The sequence below is a fragment of the Perna viridis genome, chromosome 1 (genome assembly GCF_037379345.1).
Source record: "Perna viridis isolate PV_CMFRI_1.1 ecotype Kerala chromosome 1, ASM3737934v1, whole genome shotgun sequence".
Taxonomy (NCBI): domain Eukaryota; kingdom Metazoa; phylum Mollusca; class Bivalvia; order Mytilida; family Mytilidae; genus Perna; species Perna viridis.
The window spans coordinates 28442249-28457290 of NC_142445.1; the positions used below are offsets into that span (position 1 = coordinate 28442249).

A 15042-nucleotide genomic window follows, 5' to 3' on the forward strand; every position below is an offset into this window, starting at 1 on the left:
AGAGATAAAACTCAAGAGAAAGAAATTGAAGCATAGAAATACCGGACAGTATAAGACGTGATAAGATATGAAAATATGAAAATAACCGTTAACAACGAAGAAAAAATTGCATATAATGGTTAAATAAACAGAAACTGATTTAGAAATTTAAAAAAAAGTTAAATTAAAGCTTTAATAAAGTGGTCACTCCGAAAAAAAAACCAATGTTTTCTTCTAACAAAATATTGCAATGAACAACTGACATGAGTTTACCTGAATAATGACAAAAACATACTAAAATAAATGTATGTACAATTACTTGTTTCTTTGCTAATATTATATGTCGTGACAGTTATTGGCTATCTAATACCATATATGCTTACACAGGAGAAACAAACAATCAATCAAAAGCATGCGTTTTTCACAAAAACTGTTCTTTTTGGACAACGTAGAATAGTATTTCTGTAAACTTTGATTTTACTTTTTAATTATGAACTGCACATTCTATTTCTTTATTGCTATGTTTTTGTTCACTATACATCGAATTTTATCAATTTCAGAACATTTTTTATACTAGTGGATATATTTGTGTTCAATACATTATTTTTTTTCCTTTTTCTTGCGTTCATATGTACGAAGCTGATCTTTATCAAGCAACATTTGGGTGTGTCCCAAAAAAACACAACTAATTGTCGATATAACAGTCCTACAATAAAGTAAACACTGGGATAAAAAAATCACAATTCAAACTTTTGAGATTCTTTTATTATCCACAACTACAAAGACTCCAAATGATAAAATACCACATTTCATATTGGTACCAAGTGTTTTGTCTAACAAAAGCTACTATATTGCTGGTGTAGAAAAAAAGATCACATCACTTTGGACGATTATTTGATGAATAGTTCTCACGGATGTTTACTTTCAATGTAACGATTCGCTTTCAGATTTAAGTAATGACTTGCGTATTTGTATTTTACCAATATTTGAAAAGTCGATCAATTTCGTCATAGCTGGAACTAGCTTACTGGCCTAGTTTACAAACAAATCACTGGTTATACGATATAAAGTTTTTTTTTTCTCTTTCTTATTTTTGTTGCTTTTATTTTGAATTATTTTCAGGTTTTTTTTACAATTTCTAAAAATAATATTTAAATGAGTTAATTTTTATTTTTAATGTGAATATGAATCACAACGATCTCTAATGAATAGCTTAGCTGTATTATAAGTTCAGAAAGAATGTAAAAAAAACATCAGAAAATGCTTGGGCAAAACTTTTTAAGAATAGAACTGGGCACTTGAGAATTTCTTCAATATCTGCTTAATATTCGTCCAATCAGATGCCTGAAAAATATTAATGAAGTTCACAAATTGATACTATTTCTCAGACTGATTTTGAAGTCACAAATATTGTTATTACTACTTCAAATAAACGTCAACATGATGCAACCGCTGTACGTTTAATGAGGTAGACCTAGGGTAAGGGACATAACTCCTGAAATCAGTGATATGCTTGTATCATATTCAATTTCACCAAAGCCCATCAAGCTTTCATTTGAAACAGAACGAAATCAGTCCAAGTTACACTGATGCTTATATCATATTGATGTAAGATGCTGATTACAAACGTTCCTATGATTTGCAAGAGTTGTGTCCCTACCGTAGGTCTACCTCCTTAAGTTTACTTTGAAGCAGTTTTTCGTTAAAATATCGCAGATGATGCAACCTCTAGGTCAGTAAATAGTAGAATTTGACATATTGTGTGCTTCTGTTGATTGCCGAAACTGTAACAGTACAACAAAGTAGGTGGCCAGCATACCACTAATCTGTAAATAGACATCGAATGCACTATTATTTTGTTATTTCTATAAATGTTTTGATTGGTTTATTATTTTCTGGCAATTTTGGTTATTTTGCATAACTTAAATTTGCACGGTGATGTCATTAATGTCAATTGTCGATCCGAAATGCTGATGTTAAGATTTTTTTCCTTAAAACCTTAGGTTTCTGTCTGTTTGAAATTCACTTGTATTGAATTTTTTTCATGTTGCATCTCCCTTTGAATTGTCTGCATTATTTAATTTTTTGTTTTTCCCGATTACACTCGATTACCAAAATTGAGGAATTATGTCTGCTCATACTGCAGAGGTTTTCCGTACATGTTGGCTCCTACTTTAGAAGTATTTCATACATGTTTTTACATTCATAGTACAAAGGACTGGGGTCAATCGCACAAATTAAAACAAATATTTATGGCTTGTATAATACCCCTAAGAATAGATTATAGGCACAGAAGGTCACTACCCTCTTTAATTACATGAAGTGTGTTTTTTTTTTTTGTGTGTGTGTGTGGTTTTTTTTGGTGAGAAGGGGGGGGGCATAAATCAAGAAAAAAAGCTTTACTAACAAATGTCGCTAATGGAGCTACATGACGTATTGGTATAAATCTGTGGAACAAAAACAATTGTTTTATTTTCATGTAGTTTCAATCAAAAGGCGGACGAAAAAAAAAATTGTCTGAAACGTTTTGCATCGATTGCCATAAATACAACAGATCTTCCCACTGACTGAGTGAAAGTAGTTAAAAACTTTCAAACGACACGTATCTGGTGTCCAATTTCGCTTTGAAATAAAATAAATGAGAATGCATGATTAACTCCCCAGACATTTTCTATGATGTCTACATTGAGTTCAAACGTACTATTCCAAACTATTCCTTTTTTTAAATATGAAACAGCATTTCGATTTCAGGGATATGTTGATTGTAAAATCAATTTTTTCACTGTTAATAAAAATTTTAGAACAAGTTATTTTACTCGACTCCTACGCCATCTATCAGTAAATAGATGACATCCACGTGTCAGTTAAATAACCGGGAAGTAAAAGGAAAAAAAAGGCGGAAAGTTGCATGCGCTCTGATGGAAAATTAGCAATTGATTTAAACTTAAGATATGTACTGCCAGTATGTGCTACGATTTAGTTTAGCTTTATAGATTTTCAGAATGTTCATTGTGCATGAAGATACTAGGAAAGTAACTTACGCTCAATATTGTGTTTGTATCAATTTTGAACAGGCCCATGGCTGATATACCTATCTGTGGATCCACTAGTTGGGTTAGAAACGTGCTGTACTGAAACATGGAAATAGAAATGTTATAATATGCAGTTTGATAAATAATAATCACGCTCCAAAAATCCCGAAGAGGTTTAGAAACAAGCTTTAAGTCCTCCAAAGTTTGGACATTTCATTAAAGAATATGTAACAACCCGAATATGATATGTTCCAATCCTTTTTATGTGGAGATAATTCCTTGTTGAAAACGTTGGGTTTTTTTTTAAAATCGTTTGAACCTTAGACTGCAGATTAATCGACATTAATAACAAACATGATATACTAGTATTACACAAATTATACCGACTTGTGATGAAAAAACATAAAAGCTTGTTACAAATTAGATAAAATAATTGGCAAATTGAATCAAATTATTGTTTCTGCGACTCTTGGGTTTAAAGATTATGAAAAAAAGATATGCATATTGCCAGGTATAATTATGGTATCGTTAAGAAACATTTTCGTATCAGATTTATGTAATGCTGAAAATGAAAAAAAATCAACGTGAGATGAAACTGTCTTATTACAAAAAAGCATTAAAGTTTGTTGGTTTTTTCTTCTGTTTTCTTTGGTTTGTTTGTTGTATCTGTTTATTTGTTTTGTTTTTGGTTTGTATCATGAACTCGTGGATCGTTATGGTGTATCCATCTGCACCATGAAAACTGATTTATTCAACGGGTCATAGTTTTTCTTTCCTCGTTTGTCTACCCCGGACTTGACTTTTTATGCGCAACTCGGCGGGTGTTTCCTAAAAAAGCAGAGCACGCTTACCCTACCTGTGCACCTGGTCCATGCTCCCAGTTTTTAGTGGAGTCCGGGTTGCTCATTTGCTTTTGTTACTTTATATGATTTTAGTTACTATATGTTCTTTGTTGTGTTTGTCTGTTTTCCATGTCTGGTCTTTGACCCTGGATTACATTCTTTTGATTTTGTTTTTTCATGCTTTTATCATTGGTTTAATTTATAAGTTAAGTAGTTAATTGGAGGTTGACTGATCTTTTATATGAATGTGAAGTATAATTTGCAGTAAAAATAGATATGGCACAGAGATCGAGTCACGTATGACCGTAACTAATTAATGCCTTACCTGGAAGGTAAAATCGTTCGACAGATTTCTCAATTTCATGTCATAAAGAATGTACACAGGTTGGTATGCCTGAAAAAAAATATAAAAAAAATAAAGCAAAAACTCACATGTATTAAATCTATACTTCTACTTTTAAGATTTGTTAGTCTAAAAAAGTCCTTCCGTATATTGGAAATAAATATTCCTTTAATGACATTTATTGCATTATTTATCATGTCTTGTATTGCTATTGCAACATATTTGTTCCTTCTCAATTTACATATTTTGTATATTTCATACGCTTAAAAGCTGAATTTGAGTTTCAAAATCTATGCGTGTAATTGCCAGGAAAAACATGTATTTTACATAATTATTCGATGCCTGAAAAGTGTTAAAATTCATTGGTATATACGTTTGCCCCCAAAATGCCATTTCTGTTGCCCAGTATGCCTGAACATATGTTTTTTTCCCTTTGCATGAATTAATACCAGTAATCTCCATGATGTTAAAACCTGGTATCTTTAAATATATAATCAGTAAGACTACATTGACTTATGCTGATGATTTCTTTAAAGCTGCAGTGAAAATGTGGAATTTGCCGAATATTTTTATATGTAGTCCGTGAAGGAATAAATTTTGATTACCAAAATACAACAGACCAGGTTTATGTGTTGAATCAATTCTAAAATTTGCTTTAAAATTTAATGAAAAATTATATATATTATATAAGTTTGCTTACTAGAAAAAGTGGGAAGTCACTCAAGTTACCAATTTAAATGATAAATTGTTAGACTTTCTATTTTGAGAAATTTGAAAATTTGGTCAATACTGAATAATTCACTGCTTGATAACAAAATTTGCAGTGTAATATTTTTAGACAACATGTCTATATTTGTTCTTATAAATATTGAACTCGAATACGAAGAGCTTGGAACTTTACCTACATGAGCATTGCTCAGGTTTCTTAGAGAGATTGGCATATTAAGGAACTGCAATTCAGACATAGTCTGGCATGGGGAATGTGGCCTTTTCTACTGCAATATTTGAAATACGAGGGTTCATTTGTACACATGCATATTACTTGCAAATTAAGACTGATAGCATTTTATGTCAGTTATTCCTTTTATTACAGGAAGAGATCTTATAGAAAGAAGTTCCTTTTACATTCTGATAGTTCTTAGCAATAAAATCATGAAGCTTATAAAAAATGTAAGGATACAAGATCACACAGAAAGTTGTTGAATTTTTAGACTACAGTTCGCTCGAGTTTATTTTTTTTCTGAACAAAAAAAAATTTAATAATGCAAAATTCTCATTTTGTAAGATAATCATTTTTTTTCTATATAAAATCAGTCATTCTGTCTTCCATGACTTGAAATTTTAATGGCAACTATCCAGATCAGTGATGAATTCTGTCACATTTAAAATTTAAGAACTCAGTAGGTTTATACTCATTTTCGACAACTACATAAAATGAAACGTCATCTATAAAGGGAATTGCGTTATATGACATGTCATTTAATGAAAACTAAAACTAAAATAGTACGAGTTTAAATACGTAGGGAACAGCATCTGTTATCGTATTGACAACTTTTGTTTTCAACCTGAACCGAGATTGTTCTGCGTATACAAACAAGCTATAAGTTTATATAAAAAGAATCCCTCATGCCTGACTCAACCAAATGCTTTCCTTATATCTCATAAAACAACCTAAACGTTTCCCTTCAATGAAGTGCTTTTCTATAATATCAATGGTTTTGTCAAGTAGCTGATAAATTGTGATATCTTTTAAATTATTAAATTCTAAATATATATTTACCATGAGTTTTGCAAAAACAATAGAAGCAAACCTGCCCTAAAATTTTGACCCATTTAATAATACAATGTACATGCTATCTAGCAGTGAAAATAAGACGTAGATATATTTTTAAGGACACCTTCGGTCAAACTTTTTTCTCATTCCTTGTTTTAGATGCTTTAAATTGATTTTATTTATATTTGTATGTTACAAATTTATATGCTTTAATTGCATTTTGATTGCATATTTATTTTTAAAATAAATCATTTGTCGTTATTCTTATTGCGTAATTAGTAAATGATATTTGTTGTGTCTGAAGAAGGCGTTATAAAACTAGCCAATAAGTAAAAAAAAGTGCAATTCTATTCCACAGTTTGATTCGCTAGGGTGAAGTTTGCATTTCCATAATATGATTTAATTTGAATTGTCGCACAAAATTATTTTAAGTGCAAAAAAACTATCTACATTGTTTTTTTTTTTTTTTTATTTATTACGTAATTCAATAAATCTCTGGAAGATATTTTAAAGATATTTTCTTAAGTATTGAGCTCTGATAAAATATCGAAATAATAACCGAAGTAAAGGTACTCATCAAAACTATATTTTTTAGTGAATCGATATTCATTCCTATGTTGTTGTATTTTTCTTCCTTTTTTTTTTATCTTCGACATTAAATGTTGCTCTTAACATTTTTTTTTGCTTTCATTTATCTTATAGTAGAAAGATATATCAACAGACGTGTAAAAGACATCTATTTAAAGTCTAGATCCTAATATCTATTAATAAAAAAATGAAAACAGGGGAAAACGAAGAAAGCGTGCTTCCATAGATACATTAATAACATAAAAAATGAGTTGTGGTATGATTGCATGCCAATGAGAAAGTCATCCACAAAATGTCAAGCAACTTCTACAGATCAACACACGGTCTTCAAACCGAATTATCAAAGTATCTGATTTTTAAGCACCGTTTTGACGTAAAACCACAATCAAACAATCAACTAAGTACCGTTCGTGACAATTTGACGGAAAATAGTATACTTTTATGATAAGTCCACCGTAAGACATTTTTTTTGTAAATTTGTTGCATTCAAGTATATTATGACATTATATTTCATACTTATATCAAAATGAAATTTATAAGTCGACACATACCAAGTGGTTGAGGAGGATACAACTAATAGTTATTGACGTCAAAATTCCACTAACAGCAATTATCCAAAATATATGGGCCAAGAACACCAAGCCTTCTTCCCGTGTTGCGGGAAACCAAATCAGACTATACAGAAGCAATAACACGTGGGCTACTGCTGTCATCATTTTTACTCCGTTGTAAAAGTTGAACATGTCATTAGCTTTCCGAATAAGCTGGCAGATAAATGTAAATCTTTGGCGAAATGTTTCGATGTCGAAATTATTTTCAAGAGTAGATTTTTTAAGATTGTCGTTAAAAATGGCGAGTTCATCTACTATAACTATTATAATTATGACTTCAAGTGAACATAATGATATCCACGCTCCGGTCAAGAATATCTTGTAAAAAATATAAACACACTTTAAAAAATCTCCTATTGAATCTGACACTGTATACGGGGCAATTACGTTATCAAAGAAATCTACTTGAAAAAGAACATAACCAAAAAAGACAGTGTTCGCCACTACAATGAATGAAATGATAACAATAGCCGCTATCGTCTTTTTCCTTAAGGACGTAAGCTTAGTAGTAGTCAATTGAGTTTTATTTTTCCAAATTTTCACGAAAAAGTGCAGATATTCCTCCTTGTGACATAATCGATATAATACTGCCGAATTAACTAAACACTGTACGAAAAACAACGAAATGAGTATTTTAGGAATGGCTTCTTCGAAGTCTTTGGTGTTTCTGTATGTCAAGAAATGCCTGCAAAAGTTTAAAAAACTGAGAAATACTGTAAACTGTCCAATTCCTCTAAATATTCGGTGACGTTTCTTAAGACGGTCGCATTGTTCCTTGCCTAACGATACTGGATTAAAAATTCCGAAAATTGACAAGAACCAGAAATAAGACCGGAGAACACAAACATCCATAGAAATGTCTTCTTCGCATGAGTTTGTATTTTTCTGTTTTTCGATCGAGGCTGGTCTAACAACAAAAAGACGACGATTAGCGCCCATTTTTTTTCTCTCAACAATTCCACATTTTTGCAGCTGTGTCAATGTGTCATTATTATCTGTTTTGAAATCGAATCTGTAAATTATAGCATGGTTGTTTTATCGATAAATCTGTGTTGTTGTCTAAACACTCGAAAAAGAAAGTTTCAGCTTCATGGCAATAAACAAGCATTGATATTCAATTCATCTTTTTCCAAATATGTTTACCGAACATTGAAAATAAGACAATAACTCTTCTCCGTTTAGGTCATAGAAGTTAACATCTCACGTTCACAATGTCAATGTAGCGAGTGTGTGCTACCATAAAACGGTTGAGTTTGTGATCGTATGAGGGAAAATGGGAAATGAGAGATTAAGGTTAAGTATTATAATGAGGCAGCAGCTATTCTAGCGTAGAACTGAATCACTGTAATGTTAACATTTACAATCGTTCGTTATCAATATTCGATTTGACATTTTCACTTGGAAACAAAAATACTGACGTCATTTAATTTTCATCAAGTATGCAATATTCGTTGCGAATAAAACACGATACTCAATGGTTTTTCAACTTTTAATCTTGATATCGGAAAATAAAAGATTACCTTCTTAACAAAAAAAAAAAAAACAAAACAAAACAAAAAAAAAAAAACACGCCTTGTCAGTGTCTTGCAATTTATATCAGAATTTGCGAGTGTAAAACAGGTAAGATTTCTAATTCACTGTTCAGTTGTTCCACTTATTAGAGTCCACTTTGGACACCATAGCAACCTTGACCACGCCTTGCTCAATGTTATTCGTCAGTGTCTTGCAATTTACATCAGAATTTGCGAATGTAAAACAGTTAAGATTTCTAATTCCTCGTTGACTTGACTGTTCATTTATTACACTTATTAGTGTCCACTTTTAAAAAATTACCCGCTTTCTTTGCGCAAGACGTAATGAGTTTGATAGACGATTCAAGGGAATCATTAGTTAGCTTCAAAGTATTAGTGTTTCTCGTTTCAACACTAATGAACAAGCATTGACAGTATTGCTGATGCAATACAGTGTCCCCTTTCGGCCTTTGAACTCATTGCCTTTATGAGATTTTTTTAATATATGTGAACCAACAATGGATGGTGTTATTTTTTAACAATCAAGAGAAAATCACTCTTAAACAGCAAAAGCAAATTCCATCAAAATCAAACCTGAGCTTCATTTTACAGTAGATAATAACATTTTTGCATTACAGAAAGCTGCATAAAGACATTCTCTTTCTGTCATCTGGAAAGTTGAAAAACACTTCGTTATTATGAATTAAAGGGCAAATAACTCTAGAATGACAGCAGCAATTTGCATCAAAATGATGAAACATAAAATTTTATGTAATTTTCTATGTCAAAGGGCCATAAGTTCCATATAAACCATTTTGCCGCAATAATATTTAAATCTGATTTGTAACTTGTCATGATAAGACTAGCTAACAAATATGAAATCAATTGGAAGATGCATTACAAAAAAAGTCCAGAAAACATAAAATTTCATGAAATTTTCTATGTCCAAGGGACACAACTTCTGTAAAAATCATTCAACCATAACATCATTCGAACTTAACTTGTAACTTGTCATGACAAGACTATATACCAAATATGAAATCAATTGGATGATGCATTACAAAAAAAGTCCAGAAAACATAAAATTTCATGAAATTTTCTATGTCCAAGGCCATAACTTCCGTAAAAATCATTCAACCGTAAGGTAATTCAAACTTAACTTGTAACTTGTCATGATAAGACTATATCCCAAATATGAAATCAATTGGATGAAGCATTACAAAAAAAGTCCGAAAAACATAAAATTTCATGAAATTTTCTATGTCCAAGGCCATAACTTCCGTAAAAATCATTCAACCGTAAGGTAATTCAAACTTAACTTGTAACTTGTCATGATAAGACTATATACAAAATATGAAATCAATTGGATGAGGCATTACAAAAAAGTCCGGAAAACCAAGTGTGACTGACGGACAGACGGAGTGCAAACCTAAGTCCCCTTCGGCATTTGCCGAAAGAGGACAAACATAGTTCAGACGACGAGGATCAAATACGACAAATACTGTAGCGCACTTTCAGTATAGTGAATGTTCACGCTCAGCACTAATTTTCTGCTAGGAATGAATATTCCATTTAGTTGTGTTATTAAAATTGTAGACTACATGCAATTATGCCAGTTAAGCTTTTATAAATCTTTGAATTTAAGTCTGTATAACCAAAAGTACAAGTTCATATAACAATCACGCAGAGGGTGATAGTTTTTTCGAAGTATTTGCGATTGAATAGCAATAAACTGGTAAGAATTGTTTTCTACCTTTTCGAAAAATTTACATATCATAACATAATGGTACTCATCACCAATATCATGTGAAGTACACAGTGTACAAAAACCATCTTGTCTGGGAATACCTTGCTACCTCCCTGTCTCAATTGGTAGGCGATGGCACCCACATCTAAATTTATAAAGATATTACGTCAAATAACTGGGTAATTCTACCAAATATTTTTCAAAACAAATATCAGATTTATACAAACGATAACAAATAGTTTTTGGTGAATTCTGCATAACAACTGCATCCTGTGCGTCCCATTAGTGATTTGACAAGCAATGACCGAAATGGAGGTTTGTGAAGGGGGAAGGTGGTGAAATGTTATATTGTAATATTGTAATGTATGTAGTTAACAAACTGGGGGAATGTTTTCGACAGAATTCAACTAAAGTGCTTTCACTACTTGCATTGCTTTTCAACCCAAGATACAACTTACATAAACATATCTATGATAGTTTTTTAAAACAAGATTTTAGGGTGTTAAAGAAGTTGACAAAAGTTGTCGACTTTTCTTACTATTTGCCTGTTTCTTACGCGAACTGGTACTTAAACTTTCAAGAATCTATTTCCTTTTCTATGTTATAATTCAAGTTTCAGTCATTTATAATTATATATAGGCTCCGTGATATTGAACTTATATATCCAATCAAAGAGATAAATCTGTAGTCGTTTGAAACAATTTTCTGATGTTTTGCGAATTGGTTTATAGATATTTAAAACCAGTTAATAAGTATTTGACCATCATTGTTACAGGGAGTTTCAAAACAATATTTCGAATGAAATATCCTAAATAGAAAATATTTCGAAATGTTACGTTTAGCACCATTGCTGAAGTGATTACGTTAAGTATTCTTGGAATGCAAAACTGTTGCATATACCCCTTAAAGCCAAAGACAAAGGTAAAAGTGCAACTGTTGATTTTGTGAAATAGAATAGATACGCAACAATAAATATGTTACTTTTAACGTCATATATTGGCATCATAAGGTTAACTTACTTTACTCAAACTATAAAAAAGTTGAAGGCTACATACAACGGATCATTTTCCCTATACTGAAACCTTTAACGTGTAACTGAGTTCCACGTTGACTCCCATAAGAATGGCCCGAAAGACATAGTAAAAACAAAGCATGTATAAACTGCTGGTCCGATAAACAAGATTACAGATTATTTTGAAATACGTGTGGAAAAGTTACTGTCTTATCTTCTTAGTTCTCTTCTCTATGCAAATGTGTTTTATTCTGTTATGTATACCGTGTATGTTGATAGTTTTCGTAAGAAATTGATGGCCGTTAATTTATATTTTAAAGCAGAAAAAATCTGGAACGAAAAGTCGAAAAGTATTTGCTTAAAAAAATCAATTGCGTTACTCAAAGTCGTCTGGCTAATTATTCAAGTATTTCATAAATAAGAGACTTTACTAAAATATACAAGCAAATATTATTCCTTTTACATGAATCATAATATTGCACTCGCAATCTCTTGCAAGGAAAAATATTACTCAGGATAAAAAAACGATTCACAATGTTAGAGTGCATCCAAGCTGGTTCTGGTAATGCTATTGTTAAAATAACTAGAAAACAAGCACAGACTAAGTTTTAGATACACAATCATCTTTTGTTATGCGCTAAGATGATACATAAGATGATGTTCTTAAATGTTTCATCCATGGACCGAAATAATCCATGAAAAGCCTGCAAGTATATCCGAAAAATATATACCCAAGTTAAATACTTTAACTAATATCTGATAAGACTAAAAGCATTCAATGCAAATTAATTTTCCAGACACGGTTTGAACGGGAAGCGTCCTAAATGACCCCCGTATTTCGGATTTTCAAACACGCAATCAAACTTGTGTTTTGGTTATGACGAGTGACTATGCATCTAACCGATCTACCGGAAATTAAATTCTCCTTGGTTCTTTCCATTTTATATAGGTCACATGCACATGGGACCTTAAAAAATTCTTTGCGTGAACAAATACCATTGAACCCAACAATATGTTTGCGTCATAAGAATAGAGAGGTAATCTTCAGCTTTTGATAATATTTAAATTCAGTCACAAAAAGCGACTAAGTGTTTCACTGGAAGTTATTTTTTAATTAACGTAAGTATTTTATCCAGGACAAGGTCGACGTCGCATCGAACTGAAACTTGGTTAAGTTCTAATAAAGGCAAACTGGGCAATTTGTCAGAAAGGACAGGTTTCCCAGTACCCAGTACATACAACTTAAGCAGTAACACCAAAATCATATCTCTGTATTGATTTCAACATTAAAGAAAAAAATTGACCGCATGAAAATCAATCAGTACTGAATTAAAATAAAAGATAGTGTAAGGAGTCAAACGATATCAAATAGATTTTTAAAAAAAATAGGGCATCAATGGAACATTTAGTGATTACCCCACCACATTGTGTGAAAAAGTGGGATGGCAAAATGTTCAAAACCGTCTTACTTTAAAAAAAATCATTGATCTGTAGTACGCACATTGGCAGTAGGCACACAGGGATGGATATCCCCCGCATTTGCAGAAGGCGCACAGGGTTGACTATCTCCCACATCGGCAGTAGACACACAGGGATGGATATCTCCCTCATTGGCAGAAGGCGCACAGGGATGAATATCCCCCGCATTTGCAGAAGGCGCACAGGGTTGACTATCTCCCACATCGGCAGTAGGTACACAGGGATGGATATCTCCCGCACTGGCAGTAGGCACACAGGGATGGATACCAACCTCAATGGCAGAAATCGCACATTGGTGGATATCTCCAGCATTTGCAGTAGGCGCACAGGGATGAATATCTCCCACATTGGCAGTAGGTGCACAGGGATGAATATCTCCCACATTGGCAGTAGGCACAGAGGGATGGATATCTCCCACATTGGCAGTAGGCACAGTGATGGATATCTCCGGCATTGGCAGGGATTAAGTTACTCTCTTACTGAATTTTGCCAGTCTTTTTTGCAACCTTTCCAAAACATTTGGTTTTACAAAAAAAGTAATAAGAAAAATGAGAAGAAAAATTGGAACAGCTTTACTTTCATAGCAATTGCTTAACTGATAATATAATTATCAATTCTTGGTACTTTTTTTGTTTTTGTTGTCCTTTTAACAGTAAAATCATAGCAACATGTGCAAAAAAAGTCTTGCTTTAGAGTGACTGGTTGGTAATTATACCCTTTAATTATTTAGGTACATTGGATCATTTGATGCACTCTAAAATGTCTAATTTAAAAAGATGCATTGGAAAGCTAACAAAGTTAATCTTGTGAAATAGCTTTTTAAAGAAATGCTAACTATACATTCAATTATGCTTTTTAAAAATCCATTTATATCATTGATTATTTGTTCTATGACCTAGTATCTTAAAAACTATAGTGGTATTTACTGCTTACGAAGTTACACCCAAATATTCTTCTGTCTAGAATAATAAAAAAATAATAGCCTTATTTTAGAAAAATTATGGCTTTACAATTACTTATTACAACCTGGTCTATGCTCCCAGTTTTTAGTGGCGTCTGAGTTGCTCATTTACTTTTGTTACTTTGTACATATTATTTTAGTTACTTTATGTTCTTTGTTGTGTTTGTCTGTTTTCCATGTCTGATCTTTGTCCCTGGATTACATTCTTCTGATTTCCGCTAGAATCTTGGTTTCCTTGATTACAACCTTTGAAAAAGGTTTTACTAAGTTTGGAATACTGCAATCTTTTGAAGAGAGTTAAACAAATAAAAAAAATAGATCAAAGCAATTCTACCTTGACTTTGTTGTTCTAAAAACCTTTCTTCTGAAATTTTTTTCACATTTTTAATATCAAAGCTTTGAACATTAATCAATCAAAGCATGTTAAAAAGTTAATACATGATTTTATTTTACTGACCAAGAATAAAAATATATTGAGCCTTGTCATTGTTGCCTTTAACATGAATTATTCTGTTTATGTTTCTGAATACTTCAAAAGCTTTTCAGTGTACAGGGCCCAAGTAAGAATCAGGTAGGATGAAATAAAACTGTGATCCATCAAACTTTTTTAACAACTTATTACTGCTTAAACAAAATTATTTCATCTCAGAAACACCCCCCCTTTACATGTTTCATTGCAAAGGTCTAGGATGGAAAAAAAGTTTAACTTAGTTAATTATTGATTGCATTAGTATTGAAATTGATGATTTTTTTATTCACCCCACTAACAAGTCTTTTCTAGATTTATTTCATATGTATGAGCAATAAAGGGGATAAAACACATTTTTAGGTGTATCAATCCATCTACCCAGGAGGAGAAAGTGTATCACTCCCTTATGCAACGGATATGTGACGTCATCCTACCTGCCCAGTTCTTTTATGGACATGTATTTATTTTTCGTATTATAGCTGACAACCCCAGCATGTAACACGACAGGGGTACCCCATTCCACCGCCTGGGGCATACATCCCAGTTGCTCTGTCGGCAGAGCGCCTAGCCCCGGCTAGGGTCTGAGCACTATTTAGTCACCTTTTACGACAAGCTTAGCGTTGCTGCAGGCCTATTCTTTTGACACCCGGACCCGCATGGGGCTGTATTTATTATCAAAAAAGAGAACATTAAA

At 32.2% G+C, this 15042-nt stretch overlaps 1 protein-coding gene across 1 annotated transcript; it reads right to left on the minus strand.

Moving 5' to 3' along the window:
- Positions 1-722: 722 nt before the first annotated feature.
- Positions 723-8421, minus strand: LOC148628182 (uncharacterized). Its single transcript, XM_088584301.1, has 4 exons — positions 7110-8421; positions 4179-4247; positions 3021-3110; positions 723-1805 (listed from the first exon to the last, which is right to left on the minus strand). The coding sequence occupies exons 1-4, from the start codon at positions 8106-8108 to the stop codon at positions 1713-1715; spliced, it is 1251 nt and encodes a 416-aa protein (XP_088440427.1). The 5' UTR covers positions 8109-8421; the 3' UTR covers positions 723-1712.
- Between the last annotated feature and the right edge of the window lie 6621 nt (positions 8422-15042).